We start from the raw sequence: 23,816 nt of genomic DNA on the forward strand, positions 1-23,816 counted from the left end.
GTCAGTATCAGTAATGTCTCACATTAGGAATAATCAATATCATTAACCCGAAAAGAAAAAAATAAGTTTTTTCCATTTATTTCCTCTTTGAAAAAACGAAGACGTCGACAGTATCCTATGTTTTTTACCAGTCAGTTTATTCTATTACAGTAAATGTAGCTGCTGTAGCTGTATGGCTTAAAGACAGTACTGTTCTTTAATTCTGTTGACAATGAAACCAAAATCAGGCAGTTTAGCTCAGCATAAGGACTAGAGACGGGGAAATAGCTACTTTAGCTCTGCGTCTACATCTTTGCTCTAAAGCGCTTCAATTCATGTTCATGCACTCTTAGGAAATGATTATTCCAAACATATTATCTAAACACCACAAACATGGCAAAAAATCCCACCCGTGCCAGGCCACTCCTCTGTGACTGATAACAACAATAACACACATCTGACACTATCAACAAAAATACAAGAGGTTTTCTTTTATCAAAGACTCTGCATTTTTAAATTTTATCAGACAGCAGCCATCATAAAATAACCTGTGATGTCTCATATGTAAAGTCAACGTATGTGCCTGTAGATAACTCATTGATTTTATTATAAATTCAAATTCATTTTTATTGAATTGTATTTACACCAAATTATAACATACATTCTTGCGTCAGAGAGAAACCCAACAGTTTTTACAATAACCCAGTGCTTTGTGAGTGGGCAGAGGCAGGAGGTGCAAAGAAACCAACAGAAATGGATGTAAGGTGGGGGTTGGGGGGTTGGGGGGCATTGGGTTGAGAGGAAACAAAGGAGGAAGGGAGACCATGATCAGCTGTTGTTTAAGCGCCATCAGACTAGCTGTTACTGTATAATGATGATAATGACAGTGATGCATACAGGTGAAGTAATATTAACGAGATGATCAGCCACGCAATCAGTGTGAATAAGGATGAAATGAATGATGATAATGAGTGTTGAGTAGCAGCAGCAGATCCAGCAGAGCCATAGATACCTGCAGAATGAGGACAGAGAGAGAGGGAGGGAGGGAGGGAGGGAGAGGAGACAGAGACGAGACAGAGACACAAAAAGTTAATGACAAGCAGTGCTGAGATAAAAAATACTTGTGGGGAAAGAGGGAGGGAGAGAAGAGGAGAGTGATGGGATTTCCTTATTAATCAAGTGTGTCCCGGTGTGTACTGATAAACCTCCACATGCTTACAGTCTTAACAGGCACTTGGGCTCTGTGCCCAATTACTAGAACTGCTTCACACAAGTAGCCACTTGACTACTCACTAACACTGTAAGTGTGGGCACTGGGACAGACCCAGAATCAAAGCAGAGCTACCACTCGACTCAATCCCCTTAAAATATTGCACTAATGACATGAACTAGTTTGAAACTATGAGTAAATGCTCATCTTAAGTGAGTAATTCAACAACTGTAGTAAATTAATCTTTGGAGGTTTTCTTTTTCAAATGTTGAATCTCTCCATGGTGTTTTTTTTTTCTTGCTTGCTTGGCGTAAATCATCCAATCTTTCTCACTTCCTCCAATCTTATGCTAAAGACAGACCCAGACAGACTCTGATGAAAGCTGTTGCTTTTACTTGTCAATCCCTCTGTGGCTTTTACCTTAACTGCCCCTTTATTTCCCTCGGCCACTGACATATTAACAAACCTGTGATCAGATTGATAATGTGCTTAAGTGGTTTTCTGGACTCAAAAGCCATAGAAATAACCAAACAAATTAAAATAAATACCGTTGTTGGGCTGACCCCCACCCCTGGTCCAGAGTCTGTCCCAGACTCTGTTTGCTTTTATCTAACATTTTTATCAGTGATCAGCAGCAGTCAGCCTCTGTCAATAAATACCTGTTGTGGGGATGTGTTGTTACTATTGACAGCTGGGCTTTGAAAGCGGTAAACTTGTCTCCTGGAAGACTCTCTTGGGCATTCTTTCCCATGGTCAAACCACTTGAGAGTGTTTTTCACCTTCTCTCCTGTCGGGATGTCACGTCTTCCTCATCTTCCTGTTTGTCACGCTGCGTCTCTCTTTCATTCCTTTTCACAGAAAGTGCATGACCTCTCAGCTCCTCTGAGAACAGTTGTAAGTGGGTAGTGCTCTGTCTCTGGACATGTGGTAGTAAAAACTGAAGTAAATACTTCACGGCGATGGATAAAGAAAATAAAAACACAGTCCAGTCCACAGAACACTATCTCCTTCAAAGTTATGATTCCTTGGCAGCCTTCCTACTTGAGACATCGGCTACATTAGCGAGATTGTTGCACCGATGTCTCTAAGCAGGAAGAGCATTTGTCCCTGTGTGAGTTTTGACTTTCTGCCTTTCTCCAAAGTTTCCTGAGGAGACAGAGGTGGACCTGTTGTCGGTCACCATTGACGAGCCATCCCATCCTCATCATCACCTTCATCTTCATTCTCCATCCGCTGCCGAAGGCCTGCATTCAGTTTTCAGTGCCCCCGGCACCCCTGCTGTTTTCTCACCCACAATTCCCTTCCAGCATGACGACATTAGGCGCGACGACCTGTCCTCTTCCTCCTCCGAAGACTCAGAGAAGGAGGACGAGTTCGAACGTGAGAGACTGCCGAGCTATCGAAGGCCATTGTGAGTTGTTTTTGTCCACTTTTTATGATAATGTTATGAGGCAGGTTATGTATATATTTATATATGAAAGCTTTGCTTTTGCTTTTCATGATGGGTTTTTTTAAAAAGGAAATCAGTAAACAGTCCTGTTTACTGTTTGTTCTCAGCCAAGCGTCTCACAGGAAGTCCTCAGGCTTTTCTGCTGTGAGTCAGCTGTTCAGCGAGCGCTGGCCGAACACACCTGCCGGCCGCAGCTTCAGCGGCTCAGCCACCGAGAGAAACATCGACTTTGAGCTGGACGTCCGTGTGGAGATTGACAGTGGGAAGTGCGTCCTTCACCCCACTACTCAGCAACCCGAGCATGAGGACATTTCCTTCAGGAGGTATGATCAAATGCATATTGTTCGCTCTGAAAACTACGCAGCATAATTTAAAGTCTGCTTCATAGTCTGTTAGTCTCCTGCTGCGAGTCATGTTTTTTTTTTTGAGATAATGATTCACAAAAAGTAAAATCAAAATCTACATTATGAAATCCGCTCAAATGATCTGCAAGATAAAGTTTTATGCGGTTGCCTGGGACAGCCTGTTCTCAGCGGATACAAGATGTACAACTTTCTATATCCAGCTAACCAAACAGAATAAGGCATAAGTACACCTTCTTTCTTCACATAACAAGACTCTTCTCCCTGTGGGTTTTTTGTAGGAGCTGTGAGCGCAGTCTCAGGAGTCTGGACCAGGAATCTCCCCCCAAGAAGAAGAAGCTGCAGCCCGCCTACACCTCCACCACCCACCTCTTAGCTGGAAAGAAATGTCCCTCCTCCCTGCAGACCAAGTCTAATGACATGGAGACCACAGTCTTCTACATTCCAGGAGTAGACGTTAAGGTCAGCTTTCTCCCTCCGCATACCGAATTGTCCTCGAGTTTCTACTCGGGTTTGTTTATTGCTTCGTGCTTTAAGTGATTCATTCTTTCTCGCAGCTGCACTACAACTCCAAGACCCTGAAGACGGAGTCGCCCAACGCCTCCCGTGGATCCTCCCTCCCCCGCACTCTCTCCAAAGAGTCGAAGCTGTATGGTATGAAAGATAGCGGCCCTCCCAACCCTCCCAATGCAGTCCAAAGCAAGACTAACTCGCTCCTACCTCCCCCACCCCCACCTATTCCATCAGGTACTGAGCATTCCCTCATTTTTAATTGCATGCCCGAGCACCACCCGTAATCACCGCGACACGAGTGCCACCTCTCTCCGATCTGATGATTTTACACCCACACGTGGACCCGCCGAATCAAATGCATGTGATTTCATCCTTTTATTTTAAGGCATGAATCCAGAGGGCACCTTTTTGATCAAATGGGCTCATGCATATTGATGTGCAACCACATTGGGGAAAAGACACCGCGGACAGTTTTAAGAATCGACCGTTAATATGATTCCGGTTAATTTAAAGTTTTTACGAAATGAACTGCAGATGACTTTAACTCCCTTTTGTCTCGGCAGCCAAAGGTAAGGGCAGCGGCGGGGTAAAGACGGCCAAGCTGTACGCCTGGGTGGCCCTCCAGACCCTGCCAGAGGAGATGGTCATCAGCCCTTGTCTGCTGGATTTCCTGGAAAAAGCATTGGAGACCATTCCTATCACTCCTGTGGAGAGGAGCTATGCAGGTTAGTTTGTGTCACTCACTGACCTTCAAGGATACTACTTCTTCCAACACACATTCACCTGTCTGACATTTATTGAAAACTCTCTGCGGATTGTCTCCATCTTTGTATTTGTGTTCCTCAATCAGCTGTAGCTTCCCAGGAGGAGGACATGGGTCAGTTTGAGACAGTGGAACAGCTTGAAGAATCAACCACCTCCCTGGTCTCCTCTTCCACGTCGGCCTATTCCTCCTTCCCTGTGGACGTAGTCGTCTATGTCAGAGTTCAGGTACTGACTCTTATTCTAACAGCACACTTTCTCCAGAGCTACAACAAGATGTGTGTCCAGTGTAGTGTTTATTTTCCATTAAAGGGATAGCTCAACATTTTTGGCAAATTGGCCCATTGCCATAATCCCTATAGTTTTAGGAGTAGGCGTGTTACCTTTAATTGTCGGTGCAAGCTATTTCTAGAACGGCGGAGCAGAGCTGCGAGGTGCTCAGAGCTACGCTACATAGGCTAATGGGATTTCTTGGTTTCCCTCATCAAACTCATCAAATACACAATCCAACAACTCCAAAACGCTCTCGTGGACAAGTTGTGACCTGCACATTCACCACGCTATGAGATAATAACGGAACGTTACGAGGCAGAGTTGTTTTAGAGGCAAATGCAGAGACTCACATCAGCAGTTTTGCATGAATTTGCCTCAAAAACAACTCCGTCTCTTAAAGTTCCATTATTATCTCATAGCGTGGTGAATGTGTAGGTCACAACTTTGGAGTTGTTGGATTGTGTATTTGATGAGTTTGATGAGGGAAACCAAGAAATCCCATTAGCCTCCGTAGCGTAGCTCTGAGCAGCTCGCGGCCGCTTGCACCAACAGATAAAGGTAATGAACCTACTGCTAAGACTGTAGGGATTATGGCAATGGGCTAATTTGCCAAAATGTTAAACTATCCTTTTAATGACTTCAGTCCCTGTTTGTTTCCAGCTAAAACATCAGTTATCATTTGTGTCTCCAGCCTTCTCAGATTCGCTTCAGCTGCCTGCCCATGTCCAGGGTGGAGTGTATGCTCAAGCTGCCCTCACTAGACCTGGTCTTCTCCTCTAACCGTGGAGAGCTGGAGACCCCAACGGGAGCCCACCCCACGGACGGATCCCACGTACCCTCCTCCACCCCGCCGGGGCAGCACAATCCCAAACCACCTCCCAGCAAAGGTCTGAAAATGACTTGCTGTTTTGTTTCTAGAGTAATGGCGCTCTAATGCCTTCTGAGGTTTGTGAGGAACAAAAGAATTGAAGTCAAACGCAAATTTTGAATCACTTGAAGTCTTTTACAGTTTGTCACACAGTGTGACCCGATCTGTGAGCAGCCACTCTGCGCCGCGCCTGAGACCTCTGTGATTTTAAATGTTACTCACAGCTTGTTCTCTTGCATTCATTACTTTGCTTTCCAGTCTTTGCACTCAACAAAAGTTCTGCTATGCTTCTTTTTTCTCCCCTCAAGTTTGTCTCAAGTCTTATTTTTTATTTAGTCCAGTCACATGTACAGTAAGCGTACAGTTTGCTCTAAAACCAAAAGGGAGAAGATTGTGCATCAATATTACAGTATATCTTTAATATGCATATGATACTGTAAATCAACTGGGTTGCTTACTTGTGTCAAAACCAGGTTACTGATGGGAGTCAGACTTGTTCCAGTTTGTGACTGTCATATTTTTAGTTCATTTATTTCTACTGTTTGTAACTGCTGTGTCTTACCTCATCCCCTCTCATCTGCCTCCTCGCAGCGTCTCCGTTGCTGGGGAGCCCTCTGGGCAGGAGCCGTCACAGCAGCAGCCAGTCCGACCTCACAGGCCCCCCAAGTAATTCCTCGGGCCTCAGCTTCACTGCCTGCATGTCTGACTTCTCCCTCTACGTCTTCCACCCCTACGGCGCCGGGAAGCAGAAATCTGCTGTCACAGGGCTGCCTCCGGGCCCAGGGCCATTAGGTATGGAAAGAAAAAAACTTTGCTGTTATTCTCTCATGTGCTAATGATAGAGAATGTCTAATGTTGCCACTGAAGACTCTTTGCCCTCTTTCTCTGTGGATACAAAGTGTCAGGTTCTTGCGTAGAAGGGAATTAACTATGGCAGCACACTATAAAATATCCAGTATCCTCATCCCACTAGTTGTTAATCAGGAAAGAACGCCAAGATTAAATTTGAACGATCATCACATTATCTGTGCTTTTCATTCAGGTACAGTAGACGAGGAGCCGTCCTCTGTGACGGGAAGAAAAGACTCCCTGAGCATCAACTTGGAGTTTGTGAAGGTCAGCCTGTCCAGGATGAGGCGAACTGGAGGCCCCACGTTCATTGAAAGCTTCATTCCTGCCAAAGGTGGAAAAATGGACACTACTCTCATCAATATCTCAGGTACATCGTCCTTCGACCCTGCTCCTGTCTATGAAAGGTTCATTTTCTTCCTAAACCAGAGCGTTCGGGAAAATATAAATTCATAGAGGTTTATTTTAGACGAGGGAGGTGAGGGAACTGGATAAAACCAGGGGAAAAAATGGAATACCAAATCAGTTTATTTCAGTTAGAGTAGAGTTACTCTGAAAACGTTTTTGCAGTTTAAAGTTTTCAGTTTCACTTTAAAACCATCATCCGGAGTCAGTAAAGGATTAGGGAAACAAAGACGCTGGTACTTCAGCTGATGTTCAGTTGCATCAGTCAGTGAGATGATGGTGATGATGATGTCACAGGCCTAAAAGGTAGAAAATCCACATTTATCTGCACATACAGTGTAGTCAGCTTGACCTCCTGAAACGTTTAGACCGCTGCTCAACCCTACACGAAACAAATTCAATCTTCTCCCCTCCTAGCTGTGTGTGACATCGGCTCGGCTTCCTTCAAGTACGACATGAGACGGCTGAGTGAGATCCTGGCCTTCCCCAGAGCCTGGTACCGCCGAAGCATCGCCAGGCGCCTCTTCCTTGGAGACCAGACCATCAACTTGCCAGGTGACTGCTCAGTGGATTTTGTTTTCTGTCGGTCGGTGTGGTATGTTTATACTCTACCACTCTGCTGGTTGTGTCAAAATAAAAACTGCAATTGCATGACCATTGTTGTACATTTTAGCTTTTATATGGCATCTGGTTCAATGAAGAGAGATCTTTTCTGATGCTTCCGACCATGCTCCCTTTTTTCTGAAATTGTTCATTGTTGTTGACTATTTTCTGTCCGTCTATTGTTGACGATTGTCTAACAGTAGCACAGCAACTTTTCTAACAAGTCAAGTAAAACAGCAGATATTGACAAAAATGAAAGAAGGAAAAGTTGTTGTTTTTTACTACAAGCAAATTCCTTTTTGTAGACAGACAAAGGCGTCTGTCTACAAACTTTGCTGGTTTATATAGTGTTCATTTTTAATATCCCATCATCCTGACCTTCCTTCAGCCAACACCTCTCTGCTCCATGTTGACATTTCCTTGGCTGACCTTTACTTATATCTATCCAATTTTGCCTTGTTTCAGCCTCTGGCCCCGCCACCCCTGACTCGGCCGAAAACGTCACCCAACATCTGTCCCCCGAGTCCAGCCGAAAAGCGTACTGGAGGACATGGGATGGCAGCACTGGGACTCACATGCCTCAGTCCCCCAACGTCTTTTCAGAGCACTCCACTGGAAGCAACATGTCTCCAGGCGCCATGGGCCACCTCAAGTCTCCAGCACCCGGTCGCACCAGGAGCGTCTCTGATTCTTCAGCTCCTAGGAGAGGTGCTTACCAACGCTCTATATAGTTACTACAGTAAATGACCTTGTGCTGTAAAGTTAGAGTCAGTCTTGGTACAGAATCACATATATATTTGTGTTTTTAAACCTGTAGTATTACACCTATTCACATTTCCCTCTCTTCTGATGATTTATGTCAGTCTCTGAGTCACTGTTCTGAGTGACACATCGGTAGGCCTATTATTGTAGCTTGGTGAAAATCGACAGTAAATGCAGATGGCACCGAAATGAGTCGAACAGATGTTGAAAATTAAACGAAAAAACAAACTTCATCCTCTGGTATAATATTGCTCTCCTTGGGAAGGCTTTGCAGTGTTAATTGGATTCCTAATGATGGAGCTGCATTGCCTCCACATATTTCCTCTAGCCTGCTAAAATGCCTGCACTGTGATGTGTTGTCAGGGTGGGGACTGTTTTGCTGCAGCGCAGTTTTGGAAGCATCTAGAGACCTGCATTTAAATTTAAACAGTAATGTCCAAAATCAATAAATGAAATGCCACAGACTCACTTTGCTTTATTCATTTTTGTCTAGATTCAGTGACGAAAACATCCACTCCTTCCTTTGGTAAAAACGGCAAAGCAGCGGGTCAGCAAGGAGCGCCGTGGGAGACGCTGGTGGTGTTTGCCATCAACTTGAAACAGCTCACGGTCCAGATGAACATGAGCAACGTGATGGGAAACAATACGTAAGTCACGGTTTTAAGATTTGATCATGTCGATACTCCACCCTTAATCACAAACAGGCTCTTGACATGACATGTAACAGAACATACACAGCCCTGAGCTTTTACTGAAAATTGTATTTTCTTTTTTAAAACAAGTATTGGCAAATTAAATGACATGGAGTTAACTCTACTACACCCAGTTTATCCCTTCTGAAAATAAATTCTGCAAAACAGAGCAGAGGAAGCCATAGTTGATACATATTTATATGTTTTTTCTTTTAAAATTAGTCCAATATTTATACATACAGAGATTTCTGTATTATGTCCACCCTAAAGGTTTTTATATTTAAATCAGCGTTGCTTCAAATTGGCTGCAAACTTGAATGTGGAAATAGAAAGTCTGGCAAATGAGTCAGAAATGTGGTGAAGGATAAAAGATGCAGAATCATTTTTAAAAAGATTGATTACTAGATTTAACTAGTTATAACACTGGCTAAACTAACACTGCTTTGGTGTGTATGGCAGCCTGTGGAGAAGGCACAGGTGAAAATCAAAGTCTATAATCGAAGCAGCCCTGCGAGCATCATTTATTTACATTTACATTTCTACAGCGCTGTACAAACATGTCTCTGGAGTGTCTCCTGCAATTTTGACTTTTATATCCTGCTGAACATCCAGTCAACATCTCATATTTCACCTCTTATTCCCATTTATCATCTGCTCTTATGAGTACCATTCGTCTTCTCTGGACTTGTTTTTTTCTTCTTCTTTTTTACCGGTCAACACGATGCGCAGTCATTAAAACTTTTGTCCACAGTTTAAGCAGGAAGTGCAGAAAATCCTGCTGAATCAGTGACAAACCCAACACCCTCATAACTAAGGCAGTACTGTTTTATGAACTCTGTCATCATAAAGTTTACAAAAACAACAACATCCTCCACTCTGGAAATGTGTGTCTCTGAGCGAAACACTCGACTCCTGCCTCTTCAGCTCTAATTACATTATTTATGACTTTAGAATATTCATCCAACAAAACATCATTCATGCTCAGGTGGGGTCTTTGTCATAGAGAAGAGAAGGGATGGACCACACAGCTGTACTTAGACATTAACAAAGTTTAACAGTAACACTTTGATAGACATACTGGCTGAAATACATGATGACATCTTGGCACTTAGCTCAGTTACCTGTGTTTATATCCTGACAATGAGTCATGTATATTTGACAGAGAGCACCTCTACATTATTCAGCAGTGTTTGCTCACGGTTTGTGTTTGCCCCCTGCAGCTGGACAACCAGTGGGCTGAAGAGTCAGGGCCGACTGTCTGTCGGCAGCAACCGGGACCGAGAGATCAGCATGTCTGTTGGCCTCGGCCGCTCCAAACTTGACTCCAAGGGTGGGGTGGTGGGTGGCAATATAGACGTGAACACCCTGGAGATGGTCTGTAAGTAAACAAAGCATCAACTTCTCAGACATCTGGTGTTTTTCTGCAACTCGTTAGCAGCTCTTGTTCTAGCAGAGTAGAAAAACTGCGGATATGGAGCCGAGCCAGAGTTCGGTGCAGAGTGCTTACACAACACTGTGATAAAGCAGAGACTAAATAACCCTCTCACATTTTACTCTCACTTTTAACACTTCTAATTTGCATTTGACTTAATCGCAAAGCATATATACATATACTCATTCAAATGAGCGTCTTTTGTGAAGTAAAATCTTTGAAATGAAAGTCTTTGAAAATGAAATGTATTCATTTTTGTATAGGACAGTCGTTACCACAGAAACGAGCTAAAACTTCACAATGAGGATCATTGGATTTAAAGACTTTAAGCAACAATGCCAGAACAACCACCTTATTTCAAGATGGATTCATTTCTGTATTAGGAAGTGTGAACACTCATGTCTTATTCACCCTGATTTTGCAACCTCCACTCAACAGTATTTTTCAAATATATAATGTAGAAATGTGGAAATAATGTAGAAACCAGGGTGTAGAACAAGAGCCTAACGATGTTCAGTTTATTTCAGTTTGATATCCAAGACTTTTTTGTTTAATTTAAATTTGATGGTCTTTGGCAAAAAAAAATCTTGGTAAAGAAACTTTATGTACTTATAGTTCATTTTGAAAAAGCTTTTCAGTTTTATTCTCATCCACTGTCGAGATTTTAGTGCATAGGGAACTCACTAATCACTTACCGTCTGTTCTCCAGCCCACATCTCTGAACATCCTAATCAGCAGCCCAGTCATAAGATCCAGATCACCATGGGCTCTACAGAGGCACGGGTGGACTACATGGGCTCCAGTATCCTGATGGGAGTGTTTAGTAACGCCGACCTGCAGCTGCAGGACGAGTGGAAGGTCAACCTGTGCACTGTTGACACAAGCCTCTCAGAGAAAAGGTACAAAGTGGTCTCATACAATATAAACGCATGCTGAAGCGTATTGTGTTAATGAGTCACTTTGTGGATTGTCATTAACAGAAGTGTTACATTTGTTTTAAAGCTGCATTAGAAAGAAGATGTGTCCAATAATGTCTGCATTGGGAGTAGTAGTCCTATGGTTCCTCCATTAGAATTACATCACAGGTTTAAGGCTGAAAGTTAAAACCAAGCAAAACACGGGAGAACATCAGAGTTTATGAAGAGGAACGGACAAATGATATTCAGAATGCATGGCAGGCAGCGTGACAAAATGCTGTCTGGACTGGAGTGCCGGTGTTTATGTGTGAATGCCAGAATGGGGGGAATTACACCAGATTAGATGTAGTGTTTATGGCAGTTTTATCTCATCCACATAATGTCTCCCTGCTTTATTTTTCCTCCTTTTTTCTCCTACAATTTTAACCATCAACTCGTTCATCCGGCTCCCCCTGTTCCTCCCCCCCTGCCCCCTCCGCTCCTCTCCCTCCAGTGAGATCTTTGTCCACGGGGACTTGCAGTGGGACATTTTCCAGGTGATCATTTCACGCTCCACCACACCAGACCTCATCAAGATCGGCATGAAGCTGCAGGAGTTTTTCACTCAGCAATTCGACACCAGCAAGCGAGCCCTTTCCACCTGGGGCCCCGGGCCCTACCTGCCGCCTAAAACTCCCGTCATCAACGCTGAGAAAGGATCTGCTGAGCTCTGTAAGCACATCTCTTTTCTATACTGCTGTGTGAAATATTTAACGCGTAACGGGGTATGCACAGCGAGTGTCTTGAGCAGCCCCAGTGGTTGGAGGAAGTGGAATATTTTGTAATTCTAATAAGTTTAATTTGTATACCACTTTTTCAACAGCTGACAAGGTTGTAGAGCAACTGAAAGTGATCAAGCATGCTCATAATGAAAAAAAACAAAGAAATCCCATCAGCATAGATTTAAAAAGATGGGAGGCTTTATGAGGATAAAAACAATATAATACACACAGTCTGATCCTGTTAGTCTCAGCAACACGCCTCGCACTCCAGTCAGAATTGATTTATCTGCCTGCACCCTCCCTGCTTCTCATTTTGTGTCTCCGAACCGTCTCTGTCACGCAGACATGGATGCGGCCCATCACCGCCACTGGCCCGGGGTGCTGAAGGTAATCGCCGGCTGCCACATCTCCCTCTTCCAGATGCCTCTGCCTGAGGACGCTGTGCAGCTGGGCGGTTCAATGAGCCTCCATGGCAATCACATGACCCTGGCCTGCTTCCACGGGCCCAACTTCCGCTCCAAATCGTGGGCTCTGTTCCACCTGGAAGAGCCCAACATCGCCTTCTGGACAGAGGCTCAGAAGATCTGGGAGGACGGTGAGAACACAATGTTCATTTCAGAGGCTTGCATTGTTGTGGGGTTATTATTCAGACTACATGTTCAGCAGAAAAACACCCAGCAAAAAGAAACTGAGGGTGAAAATCGTCATGTGTTTTTTGATCTATCCAGGCTCCAACGACGACTCCACCTACATTGTTCAGACACTGGATTTCCATCTCGGCCATAATACCATGGTAACAAAACCATGTGGTGCACTCGAAAGCCCAATGGCCACCATCACCAAAATAACCCGCCGGCGGCACGAAAACCCCCCACATGGTGTTGCTACTGTCAAAGAATGGTTCAACTATGTTACTGCCATGAGAAACGAAGGTAACCAGTCATTTTACTGCAAATCATATATATTCTATTTATTTATTTATACTCTGGCCTAATACCATAAGTACACATTACTTATTCCAATATACCTCATAGTTCTCATCTCCCAAATGTATAAAAAACCTCACTGTGTGGAGGTCGTTCACATCATGTTCAGGTTGGAGTTTGCCATGGAGCTAAAAAGCAGTGGTGGACAAAGACACTGTATTAAATGTTAGGTTCATATTTTTTCAATGTCATGTCCTTGTCCAGTACACGTGGGTACAGTAGGTAAGTGTTGTTCTTTTTGGCTCTATCTGGCCAAAAAGAGATGCCTTACTCACATCATTTAAAAAAAAAAAAAAAAAAAAAAAGAAGAAGATGGAGGATAAAAAAAAAATGTGTTCAAAACTGTAGCTAATACAAAACAAAATGTTGAATGAATGAACCTTTTGTTTTGCATATTTGGCCTCTCAGCTCTGATACCACATGTCCATAACCAATATTGAACCTGTATTTGTGTGATAACAATATGGACAATATGTAGCATAACGTCATCTGAAGGTACATGATCAGAGGTAGGAACTTTTGTAGAGCCTCTGTGTTGGACAGCATTAGCTTGCTCCGGGTGTTCTTAATAAGTTTTCACCTGAGGGCGAATACCCTGCTTCACACTTTGGACTTTTCTTATCCTCAGACAGTTCTGACTCAAAGACGACACACAGGATTTTTTTTTTTCTCCAAAAGAGCTACTTTGTGTCCCTGCCGCCGCAGCCTGTTATCTTATATGTAAAATAGGTGCAGATAGTATTTAACGAAGCAGAGAAGTGTGAACATGACCTTAAACTCAAAAGAGTTTTGACACGTCTTATCTCCTGCTTCAGAGCTGAACTTGCTCAGGAACGTGGAAGCCAACAACCAGGAGAGCGGAGCGGCTGCCAAAACCTCCAGTCTGCTGAGCAGCTTCCGCAGCTCCTCCAGCTATAACCATGAAACAGAGACTATCTTTGCTCTTCCCAGAATGCAACTGGACTTCAAGTCTATCCATGTACAGGATCCAGATGAGCCCTCTCTAACAGGTACTCCACATGTAACATGTGCATCAGGCCAATGAGCCATCTGCCACAGTCTTTCCATGCAGAGTTTTTAAGGTCAAACTAAAGGCTTTTATCATGTTATTCAGATAATATGGTGTAAATTGTTGCCCTTCACTTCCATGACCTCAGCATCATTACATTCAGTTCACTGCACACACATATTTTATTTGTAGCTGTTGAAATGTCCAAAGTCAGATTTCCACAATTTTTAAACACATTTCACGATATTTCGTTTTCTTTCACTGGGGGGTCTGTCACTCAAAAAGAGTATGTTTACATTGAAATGTAGAGGAGGATTGTGGGAGTTTTTGCCTTCACTAAAGTTGCAATCATTGCATTTTTGCAGCTCCAGGGTATAATTCTGATCAATCAACTTTGCTTCTGCTGACAAACGCAACACAGACACATGTAGAAAGAGGATATAACAGGCTTCACAGGCAACCATATGAAAGTGATCATTATCTAGGTCTATTATGAAAACATCTGCAATAATACGAGTACAAAACTCTACATTGTTGTTTTTAGACAATTTAATATGGAAGATTTGAAAATCATACAAAAAAAAAACACTAAACTAAGGCTGCACAATGAATTGCAATGTAATCAATCACAATATGGCCAAATGCAATATCCAATTCACAGGAGCTGCAATTTTTTCCTGATAAAAAAAGGGGCATGACCCCCCCCAAAAGCACACATTGTCAGTTTTATATTTTCAAGAGAAATTGAAAAGCCATTCCAACTGAAATTGCAGATTTCAGTATCTTCCCATCTAATCGCAATGAGATGTTTTTTGCCTACCATGCAGCTGATATTCAAATACTACGTCAGCCTTAATAAATAACAGCCTGCAGCGTGAACAGATAAAGACTGGCTGACTTTGAAAAAACCCACTACTGAAACTTAGCAAACATTTGACAAACTTTAGTTTTGATTTGTTTTGTTCTTTTGCAATTCAAGTTCATTTTATTTTTCCCAACATTGAAATAAAACTTTTAGTAGCTATTGTCAGTAAAAATCAGTTTTTAAATGCTCGAATATTAACTTTTAAAATTTCATTTCTGAATGATGAAAACAATGTCACCAGTGCAGATTGTTATGCAGTCAGTGTTTGTCTGTCAGTCCCACTCTTGTGAACAATATCTCTCGAACACCTTTGTCACTTTGACAGATGGACTGATTAGATTTCAATGGTCAAAGGTCACAATGATTTGATGTATCAGGAATGCCCTGAGGGAATTTCATTACATGCTCCACAAATATTCACTTGGACTCGGTGGATGCACTGATCACCATTCGGTGGTCAAAGATCAAAGTTGTATGGCCACTGTGACCTCACAAAACAAATTTTCCACCACAACCCACCACTATTTAACATTATGACTGGTATAAGGAACACAGTGACCGTATTTCATGCAACACAAACAAACATGATCAGGTAATTGTTTTTCTGTCTTCTCCAGACTCCAACAGCAAACCCAAGGTGGAGTGCAGCGTTGTGACAGAATTCACCGACCACATCTGCGTCACCATGGACGCTGAGCTCATCATGTTCCTTCACGACCTGGTGTCGGCTTACCTGAAGGAGAAGGAGAAAGGTTTGTGGGTTGTTGTTGTTGTTGTTTGTTTTTTCTAGCGACCGTCGCTCAGTCACTCAGTGAGAAAGGAAACAATGTGAAGTCATCTCAAGCATCAACAAACTCATCTCCTGAGTCATCTGCAATAGGTGTGGCAATGCCAACTCTATTATTTAAGAGTGAAAATAGCCTTCAAAGCTGCAAACAAGGTATTGTGCTGCACGCCAAGAAAATGACTCATCCAACTATTCAAAGAGAAATAACAAGATGGACCACATCTGTCTGCCTCTGTACCTGCAAAAGCTGTTTGTATGCTGTTGGACACATTTTGGAGAGCAGCATGAAACGCAAGCAGCTGAGTGTTATTTTCACACACAGTGGGGAGGTCAGGGAGCCCAACGCAGGCAGCATTTTAATGGGTTTCCTATTGTCACAAGGGAACAAATTACCACTCTTCATGCCAGCAACCACGCATTTTTCATGACAATTAAAATAGCGCCATGACTTTGTTCTGTTGATGCTGCAGCTCAGTAGAAAGAGGAGAGGGGCGAGTGATGAAGATTTTCATCAGTGTTACTGATTAAGTGAAGTAGGACAGATGGGTATTTGAATGTGAATAGACTGTAGTGGATCTATGCAGTCAAAGTGCCACCAGTGTTTCCAGGGATATTAATGAATGTTTATTGCGCTCCACTTCAGGATGTTGTTGTTGAAGAATGTGTTTGTCTTGTTAAAGAGGAAACATGAGGGCAGCGGAGCGTTCCCAGCGACATCCTCATTGCTTCTCTTTACTCCCCATGTGTCCTCAGCCCTCTTCGCCCCGCGGATGTTCGCCACTCGGCCGGGCCAGAAAAGCCCCACAGCCGCGCACGACGACAGCTCTGCAGACAAGGACAAGGACACTGACAAGGACAAGGACGACGGGATCAACTACACCACGGTGGACTGGAGAGAGTTCATGTGCAACACCTGGCACTTGGAGCCCACTCTCAGGTGAGCTTCCATTCCACTGCACCGCGGACATGTGGAGCATGTTGTTTTTTCATCCGTCGGCAGACACACACCCTTTCATATGACGAGGTCAGAGATTGAGTCACAGTGTTTGTTCATGAATAATTCTCATTCAAAACTGACGGAGTAGAAAATAAGAAGAGCAGCTGAGATGCAGGAAAAGCATCACTCTTCATGACCTGATGGTTTCATTTTTGTCTTTTTTCTTTTTGTACAACCATGCACAGACCAAACATGCAAATCCAGATACACGCATCTGCCCTACATCATTATACAAGACTATTTGTATTTATAGTAGAAAGAGCGGAGTGTGCATACTGAAATCACAATTCAAGTTGTTTGTGTTTTGTGATGTTTTGTCTGTATCTCCTTTTTTATGAAACAATAGAAATAACGCCAGAAAATATCAGCAAAAGGTCTGAGTTCAAAATGAGGCTGAGGTAGCACAACTAATATTTCAAGTATGAAATGTAAAGGTTTGCTACATGCTTGTAGTCCTGGCTTCAGGTCCAATCCACGGTCCGTTGCTCTCCTCTCTCCCTGACTTTCTGTCATTCTTTTACTGCCTGTTCTAATGGAGGCAAAAATGCCAAAAAATTACTCAAAACAGTAAAATGACTCTTGTCAGAATGACATACTGTATGGTTAATACTTATTAGTGTCTACTTACATATAGTATATCATGGAATTATCAATATATTAGCAATGCCTGAATGTTTAACTTGTATTTTATGTTCAAACTGGTAGACATGAAGCCAGTTTAAAGGGACAGTTCAACATTTTTGCATGAATTTACCTTGTTCCACATTCCGTTATTATCTGATAGCGTGGTGAATGTGCAAGTCACAACTTGTCCACGAGAGCGTTTTGGAGTTGTTGGATTGTGTATTTGATGAGTTTAATGAGGGAAACCAAGAAATCCCATTAGCCTCCATAGCGTAGCTCTGAGTAGCTCCCGGCTCTGCTCTGCCGTTCTAAAAATAGCTTGCACCGACAATTAAAGGTAACAAACCTACTCTTAGACTAAGGTTTTGGCAATGGGTCAATTTGCCACAATGTTGAACTATCCCTTTAAGTACATCACAGTTTTTTATAAAATGATTATTCATGATTAACTATTTGCACTGTGCATGGTTACTGTTCATGGAGACATGTGGACTGAGATTATTTGAAAAGAACAAGTTGGTTTTTGTAGTCAAAGTTTAATTCCAGACTAAACATTGTCTTTTATCCTCAGGCTCATTTCCTGGACAGGACGCAAGATCGACCCAGTGGGCGTTGACTACATCCTGCAGAAACTTGGCTTCCACCATGCCAGGACTACAATTCCCAAGTGGCTGCAGAGGGGTGTGATGGACCCGCTGGACAAGGTACTGTCGGTGCTGATCAAAAAGCTGGGCACGGCCCTGCAGGACGAGAAGGAAAAGAAAGGCCGAGACAAGGAGGAGCACTGAGGACAACACTCACGCCACTGTAATCAAAGCTGTGCATCCATTCTCTACAGGTCACCGACACTGGATTCCTGTGTTACAGTGGCCAATACTGTAACGACGCACTTGTCAAACATGCTCATGTTATCCTGTGAATTTTGGTATAGTTGTTTACTGTGGTGCATGCCACTAGCAGCTCCAACTGAAGCGTTTTGCACCAGTTACTTTCTGTATATTTTGAACAAAGTAGCAAATGTTAGTATTCTTTGACTGCTTTAATGGTAAAACCCTGCCTCTTTTACCTGTTGTAAATGACCTTACTGAAATCGCTTGAAAGTTTATTTTAAGGCTTACCAATATTTCATGAGAAATGATTTCTTATACCATTGCCTTTTCTTTGTTTCCCATGGAACACATGGTAGATATGCTTTATGTATTTTATAGTGTAGTTTTAAGATATTTATGACCAGATGAACAGTTCAGTGACAGTGTTTTTGATTTTCTTTTTTTTCTGAGGTGAACAAATACATACTGGGAGGTTACGGCACATCATCCACTCAGTCACGCGGATGACATAAACATGTAATTATAATTTGAACCAAGATCATTATTTATGGGTATGTGAAATGCAAAGTCTATAACATGTATTAGCTTGGTGTGTCAAGCTTATATTTGTCTTTTTTTAATCCATACAGTAGAACCAGTGTATATAATTAAATTTCTTAAATGTGTTGATTTCCTAACTTAATAAAAATATTGCCATTCAATTTTAGACGCCGCTCAGGTCTGTTATTTTAAAGATGTACACTCAGTCAGGTATTATTAATACTTTTACCAAGTCTAGTTTTGTATTAATGGCAGTTTCTACTCACCTGAAGAGATGACCCTGATGACATCATAGTGATGTCAGCAGGTTTATCTTGACTTTGGCTTGGATAAAACATTTGTGTCGCTAACCAATGTCTTACAAACTCATTTTAATTAACACCTGGGTTTTTCAAGTCAGAAAGTCAGAAACAAAAAGATGTAGCATTTTTGGCGCCACTGAACAAAAAATCCAGACACCCCCAAACCTCTGCTCCTTCAATTTTGAACATTTTTATTTTACATCTATGTCTTATGATACATTGAACTTAACGCTTCTTTAGCTCGCACACTTTTTGTTATCCAAACCCATCTTCATCTGTGCTGCTTATTTTCCAGTGTGTGAAATGCATTACTCTGTGTGCTAGGTGTTTAGAAGTTCAAATGAAACTTTAATTAACTAGTAAATGGTTATGATTTTTTTGTAAATGCATCATATTGTTTGAATCAAAGCTTTGACGGTATCAGCAGTAATGCATTTCCGTTCTTCGTGCAGTAAGTTGTTTTTCGCTCTGGGTTTTTAGGTCAGTTAATGAGAGTATGTAAGTCTTCCAGATTCAGTCAGTTCTTTGTAACTTCTGCTAGTTTCCTCCAGTGTTTGTCAGAAAACCTCGCCTCCCAGTCCATGAAAAGCCTGCTGTGCTCTCCACAGGGTTTTGTTAATACAGTACTCTGACTGTAAGACTCCCCCCACCAGTGCTAATCTCTTCCTCTGTGATATCTCCCCCCTCTCCCTCACTCACCCCAAGCCATGTTTCATTTTTGGTTCCATGCCATGGTTTTGCATTTTTGATGGTGCGTTGGCGGGCGCCGTGGCACTGTGGAGAGGAAGAGAACTGCGGGTTTCCTCTGTGATGTCTAGCTGTGAGATTACAGCAGTGTCACCTGAGGAAACCCAGACAGCTCAGTGTGAGAGCACACTCAAGTCTTTGCTCTTGCTTGCCTGGGCCGGACATTATTTTTGATTTTTTCCCCCCCTCTGCCTGCTGCTGCACACCCAATTCCTTTGAAGTGATTTCCACTTTACATATTTCTAGACTGTAATTCTTCCTCTTTCTTTCACCTCATTGAGCGTCAGTAAACACATTAACATGACAGCAAAGTGAGTGACCAGTAGATGGAGTCAAAAGCCAGTCGGCCCACATGCTGAACTCTTCTTTAATGATACATCAACTCCCTACAGTACACTGTCCTGCTACTGAATTATAAAATAGAAACAGAATAGGAAACATTAAAAAGTCATGAAGTGGCCAGAGATGTTGAACATCTTAAGTTGCTTCCCTCTGCCCTTCCTGGCCTGGGCTCAAACTGTGCTCGGACAGCCTCCACTGAGCTCTGGACTGTCCAGTCAGGGAAAATTGGCACATGGCATTAAATGACCAGCAACATGATAGAGATATGTGTTCAGGTTGTAAAACATGAAACTGCAATCATAGTGTGGGAGAGAGTAGAGTTTTAACAGTCTTGAAGGACATGCTGTAATTCATTTGAAAATTTAATCTACAGAATTCAGATTTTATTCAACATTAAGGGGGTTTAAGCTTTGAAGTGAGCCAGATACTAGTTGAGCTTTTGATAGTTTGCTTAATGCAGTTTTAGGGGGGGGAAAATGTCTTCATTAGGAGAAGGCTGATAGTGAACAAAAGAAAACGAACTGACAGGATGTCATTAAGAATGTTTTAAACCTGGTCAAAAAGGTCTTTTAAAGGTCCCTCTTTGTATGAAGATAGATTTCCATATCTTTGATTATAAAGCAGGGATGGGGTCTATATTAATACTGTGAAAGTGTTAAAGCCTTAGTCCACATAGAAATGTGCACAGCCTGTACTCTGAGACTGAGCTTTAAAATTCTTTGTGATGTCACAACAATACCGTTATCATCCTAAACTACTCAGATGTGAGTCGTTCATTGAGCCTCATGTCTTATAAGAGTTCACACAGATAGATGTTTGCCAATCAACAACAGATTTAACTTATTTGGGACTTTTGTCTGTGACCTCCAGAATCTGTCAGCAACATTCAGGCTTAAGCTTGTGGAGTCTGACCGTGGCATAACTATGGCAAAACTAAAAAATCGACATGGTGCAAGTCATTCTCTTGAACTGTACATAAACTGAATTGTAATCTTACAGGTTACACGCAGTCAGCCAAAAAATAGTCCACAACACAATAACCTCCATAGAAATGAAGCAACACAGAAATAACATGTTAGTGAGCTCTACAGGAGTATTTGGAGCAGCTAGCTTTTGTCCGAACTTTACTCCAGGTCTTATGCTAAGATAAGCTAACTGGCTAAAATGACTTGTCACAATCTGACAACCCTAACTGTTCTCATCAACCACTTTAAGTTTATTAACTGTTGGTAAAGGGATTATTTACAACTTCATAACTTGATTGCAGTGGTGGTTTATTTCCCTCCCCTGTGCTGATTATGAACATTTTTCATTTCTTTTTTACTGTACACACACATTTCCCAAGTCTAACCACTTCCAAGTTGAAATCGGAATGTCACTTAAAGCTTGATAAAGAGGTCAAAGGCTTCATTACAAAAACTTAGAAAGGGTAAAAGTACAAAGGCTTATTGTCTATTTTATGTATAAATAGGAACAAAAACAATCCTTAGCGCTGCACTGCCCAAACCACCACCTACACAAGAAACATTGATTATGTTTCTGTAAAAACTATTAACAAACATAATGAATTCAGGTTTTTACTGGCGTTCCAAAAAATAGATTTTTATGGGACAATGTTTTTCACATCTCTTTCAAATTACCACCATGTTATGAAAGTCCTCATTAGCTTACTGATGGATAGAAATGAGCAAAGATGTGTTTAAGTGCTTAAAACCTCTCCGGAGCTGTCTTCTAAACCTTGCACTACAGAGCAAATGTGCCCACATGGGATAATAAAGACTGAACTTCATTCAGCTGAATACCGCGGAGCGCTGTTATGATGTGCAGTGCCTAACCTGTCTTAATACAAAATGAGCAGACTGAGATTTGAGCTACTTTTTGATTGCTCTACTACTTCATGAGCTTCACCTCAATTTAATAAATTAGTGTATTGGTGTGTTTGAAGAGTTGAAAGGAGAAGCCGCTGGTTAGTGTTTTTTCAAGTGCTCAGTTGGTAACTCTCTGGTTAGGCTGTTGAAACGCTGCCACACGGAATAGATTAGCGGCGTCGCACACTTGGTGGTGACCTCCCTGACCACTGTGTCGTCTGAACCTGGCCGCCGTGAACATCTGCCACGTCTGCCTCGGCTCTTTTATGTATGCTTGCTTGGATATGGTGCTTCTGTACTGATGCCAAGCCAGCAAGTTCAATCTCCGCGTGGGCCAACTAGCCATCAGTTTAAAGACTGTCACAGCTCGTCAGTCTTTTCTAAACGAGAGCAGAAGAAGCAGGAGTTTGATTCAACTATGTGACAGACAGTTTAGTCCTTACCTCTATGTTAACAAAGGATGAAAAGACAGAGAGAAAAGCTGATGCTGCTCGTAGTGACAAAGCGATCACCCAACTCTGCATTTCTATTCATCTATGAAGCTTTTTAGCATCTTACAGCTCATTGTTTTTGCCTTCACGACCCACAAATTAAAGCTGCATTAACTTAACAAAGTGTTGGTCATGTGGAGGAGGCTGCGCATATGGAAACGAGCTTCAGACACCGACATGTTATCATCTTTTCACTTACTATTCTGAACTAATGGAAAGAATGGATTTCATCAGATGTGGTGTTTTTCTAGTGACCCAGCAAGCTTAAGTGCAATTTCCACTCCTCTTAAAGGGATAGTTCAACATTTTGGCAAATTGGCCCATTGCCATAATCCCTATAGTCATAGCAGTAGGTTCGTTACCTATATTTGTCGGTGCAAGCTATTTTTAGAACGGCGGAGCAGAGCCGTGAGCTGCTCAGAGCTACGCTATGGAGGCTAATGGGATTTCTTGGTTTCCCTCATCAAATACACAACCCAACAACTCCAAAACGCTCTGGTGGACAAGTTGTGACCTGCACATTCACCACGCTATGAGATAATAACAGAACGTTACCAGACAGAGTTGTTTTAGAGGTAAATACAGAGACTGCTTGCTGAAAAACTGCCCCTGAAGGCAACACGCATCAGCAGTTTTGCATGAATTTACCTCTAAAACAACTCTGTCTGGTAACGTTCTGTTATTATCTCATAGCGTGGTGAATGTGCAGGTCACAACTTGTCCACCAGAGCGTTTTGGAGTTGTTGGATTGTGTATTTGATGAGTTTGATGAGGGAAACCCATTAGCCTCCGTAGCGTAGCTCTGAGCAGCTCACGGCTCTGCTCCGCCGTTCTAAAAATAGCTTGCACCGACAATTAAAGGTAACGAACCTACTGCTATGATTATAGGGATTATGGTAATGGGCCAATTTGCCAAAAAGTTGAACTATCCCTTTAACAACTACCTTCTGCTGCAAACACGGACAATACTGTGAATGAATGCTAACGTTGCTTTGTGACATCTACTACTCACGTAACGTTTTACCTCCTTTACCACATGGACTGAATGATGCGATAGAAAACGTTGTTTTGCCAAGAAAGTCAGTTGTTGCTGATTTAAAGCTGCTCCAATTAATATTTTCACACGAACTGTGGGTCATCTCAGAATTACTGTTTTGGTTCTGTCCGACCTTGCATCAGCAGCAGTTAACTGTTTTCAGAAAAATAATGATCAACTCACTGTATTCTACTCTTCCACCAGCATCAGACAAACAAAGTTTCCATCTCAGCACATTGGACTATTTTAGCAGCTAAAGATGCAGATAATTCTCCCAGGACTTATTGAAGATCCAATCAAAGCTAAAAGAAGAGTGAATATTGGTCTTCCATTCATCAGACCGCCAAATACATGACTCAAAGAGAATGCTAATACTGCCTTTGTGTCTGCTGAATTTTCAAATAGGCAAATGTTATCTGTCAAATGTTAGCTATCTTTGACTATTGCACTGCCCCCAAATGGCCAAAATATCACATCATTCTAGCGTCTTTTAGCTCATGGTATTGATTTGACTGGCCTTGGGTGTGTTTGGTTTAAGCTATACCTACTCTTAT

At 42.2% G+C, this 23,816-nt stretch overlaps 1 protein-coding gene across 9 annotated transcripts in view; it reads left to right on the forward strand.

The window, feature by feature from the left end:
* Nucleotides 1-18,637, forward strand: part of kiaa1109 (KIAA1109) — a 74,360-nt gene extending 55,723 nt beyond the window's left edge. For 8 of the 9 annotated variants that reach the window (XM_083998092.1, XM_083998094.1, XM_083998098.1 and 5 more), the window contains 21 exons: nt 2,332-2,600; nt 2,747-2,962; nt 3,283-3,463; nt 3,559-3,748; nt 4,078-4,239; nt 4,365-4,504; nt 5,241-5,436; nt 6,009-6,209; nt 6,460-6,636; nt 7,089-7,226; nt 7,740-7,982; nt 8,530-8,683; nt 9,949-10,106; nt 10,870-11,059; nt 11,571-11,788; nt 12,182-12,433; nt 12,567-12,770; nt 13,640-13,834; nt 15,316-15,450; nt 16,239-16,422; nt 17,678-18,637. In XM_083998092.1, coding sequence (XP_083854218.1) covers nt 2,332-2,600; nt 2,747-2,962; nt 3,283-3,463; nt 3,559-3,748; nt 4,078-4,239; nt 4,365-4,504; nt 5,241-5,436; nt 6,009-6,209; nt 6,460-6,636; nt 7,089-7,226; nt 7,740-7,982; nt 8,530-8,683; nt 9,949-10,106; nt 10,870-11,059; nt 11,571-11,788; nt 12,182-12,433; nt 12,567-12,770; nt 13,640-13,834; nt 15,316-15,450; nt 16,239-16,422; nt 17,678-17,894 — 4,020 coding nt within the window. In that variant the 3' untranslated portion in view covers nt 17,895-18,637. The remainder of the gene's footprint in view (nt 1-2,331; nt 2,601-2,746; nt 2,963-3,282; nt 3,464-3,558; nt 3,749-4,077; nt 4,240-4,364; nt 4,505-5,240; nt 5,437-6,008; nt 6,210-6,459; nt 6,637-7,088; nt 7,227-7,739; nt 7,983-8,529; nt 8,684-9,948; nt 10,107-10,869; nt 11,060-11,570; nt 11,789-12,181; nt 12,434-12,566; nt 12,771-13,639; nt 13,835-15,315; nt 15,451-16,238; nt 16,423-17,677) is intronic. The other variant, XM_083998096.1, reaches the window with a different exon arrangement.
* The last annotated feature ends 5,179 nt before the right edge of the window (nt 18,638-23,816 follow it).

Source organism: Trachurus trachurus, assembly GCF_905171665.1.
Source record: "Trachurus trachurus genome assembly, chromosome: 22".
Classification (NCBI taxonomy): Eukaryota; Metazoa; Chordata; class Actinopteri; order Carangiformes; family Carangidae; genus Trachurus; species Trachurus trachurus.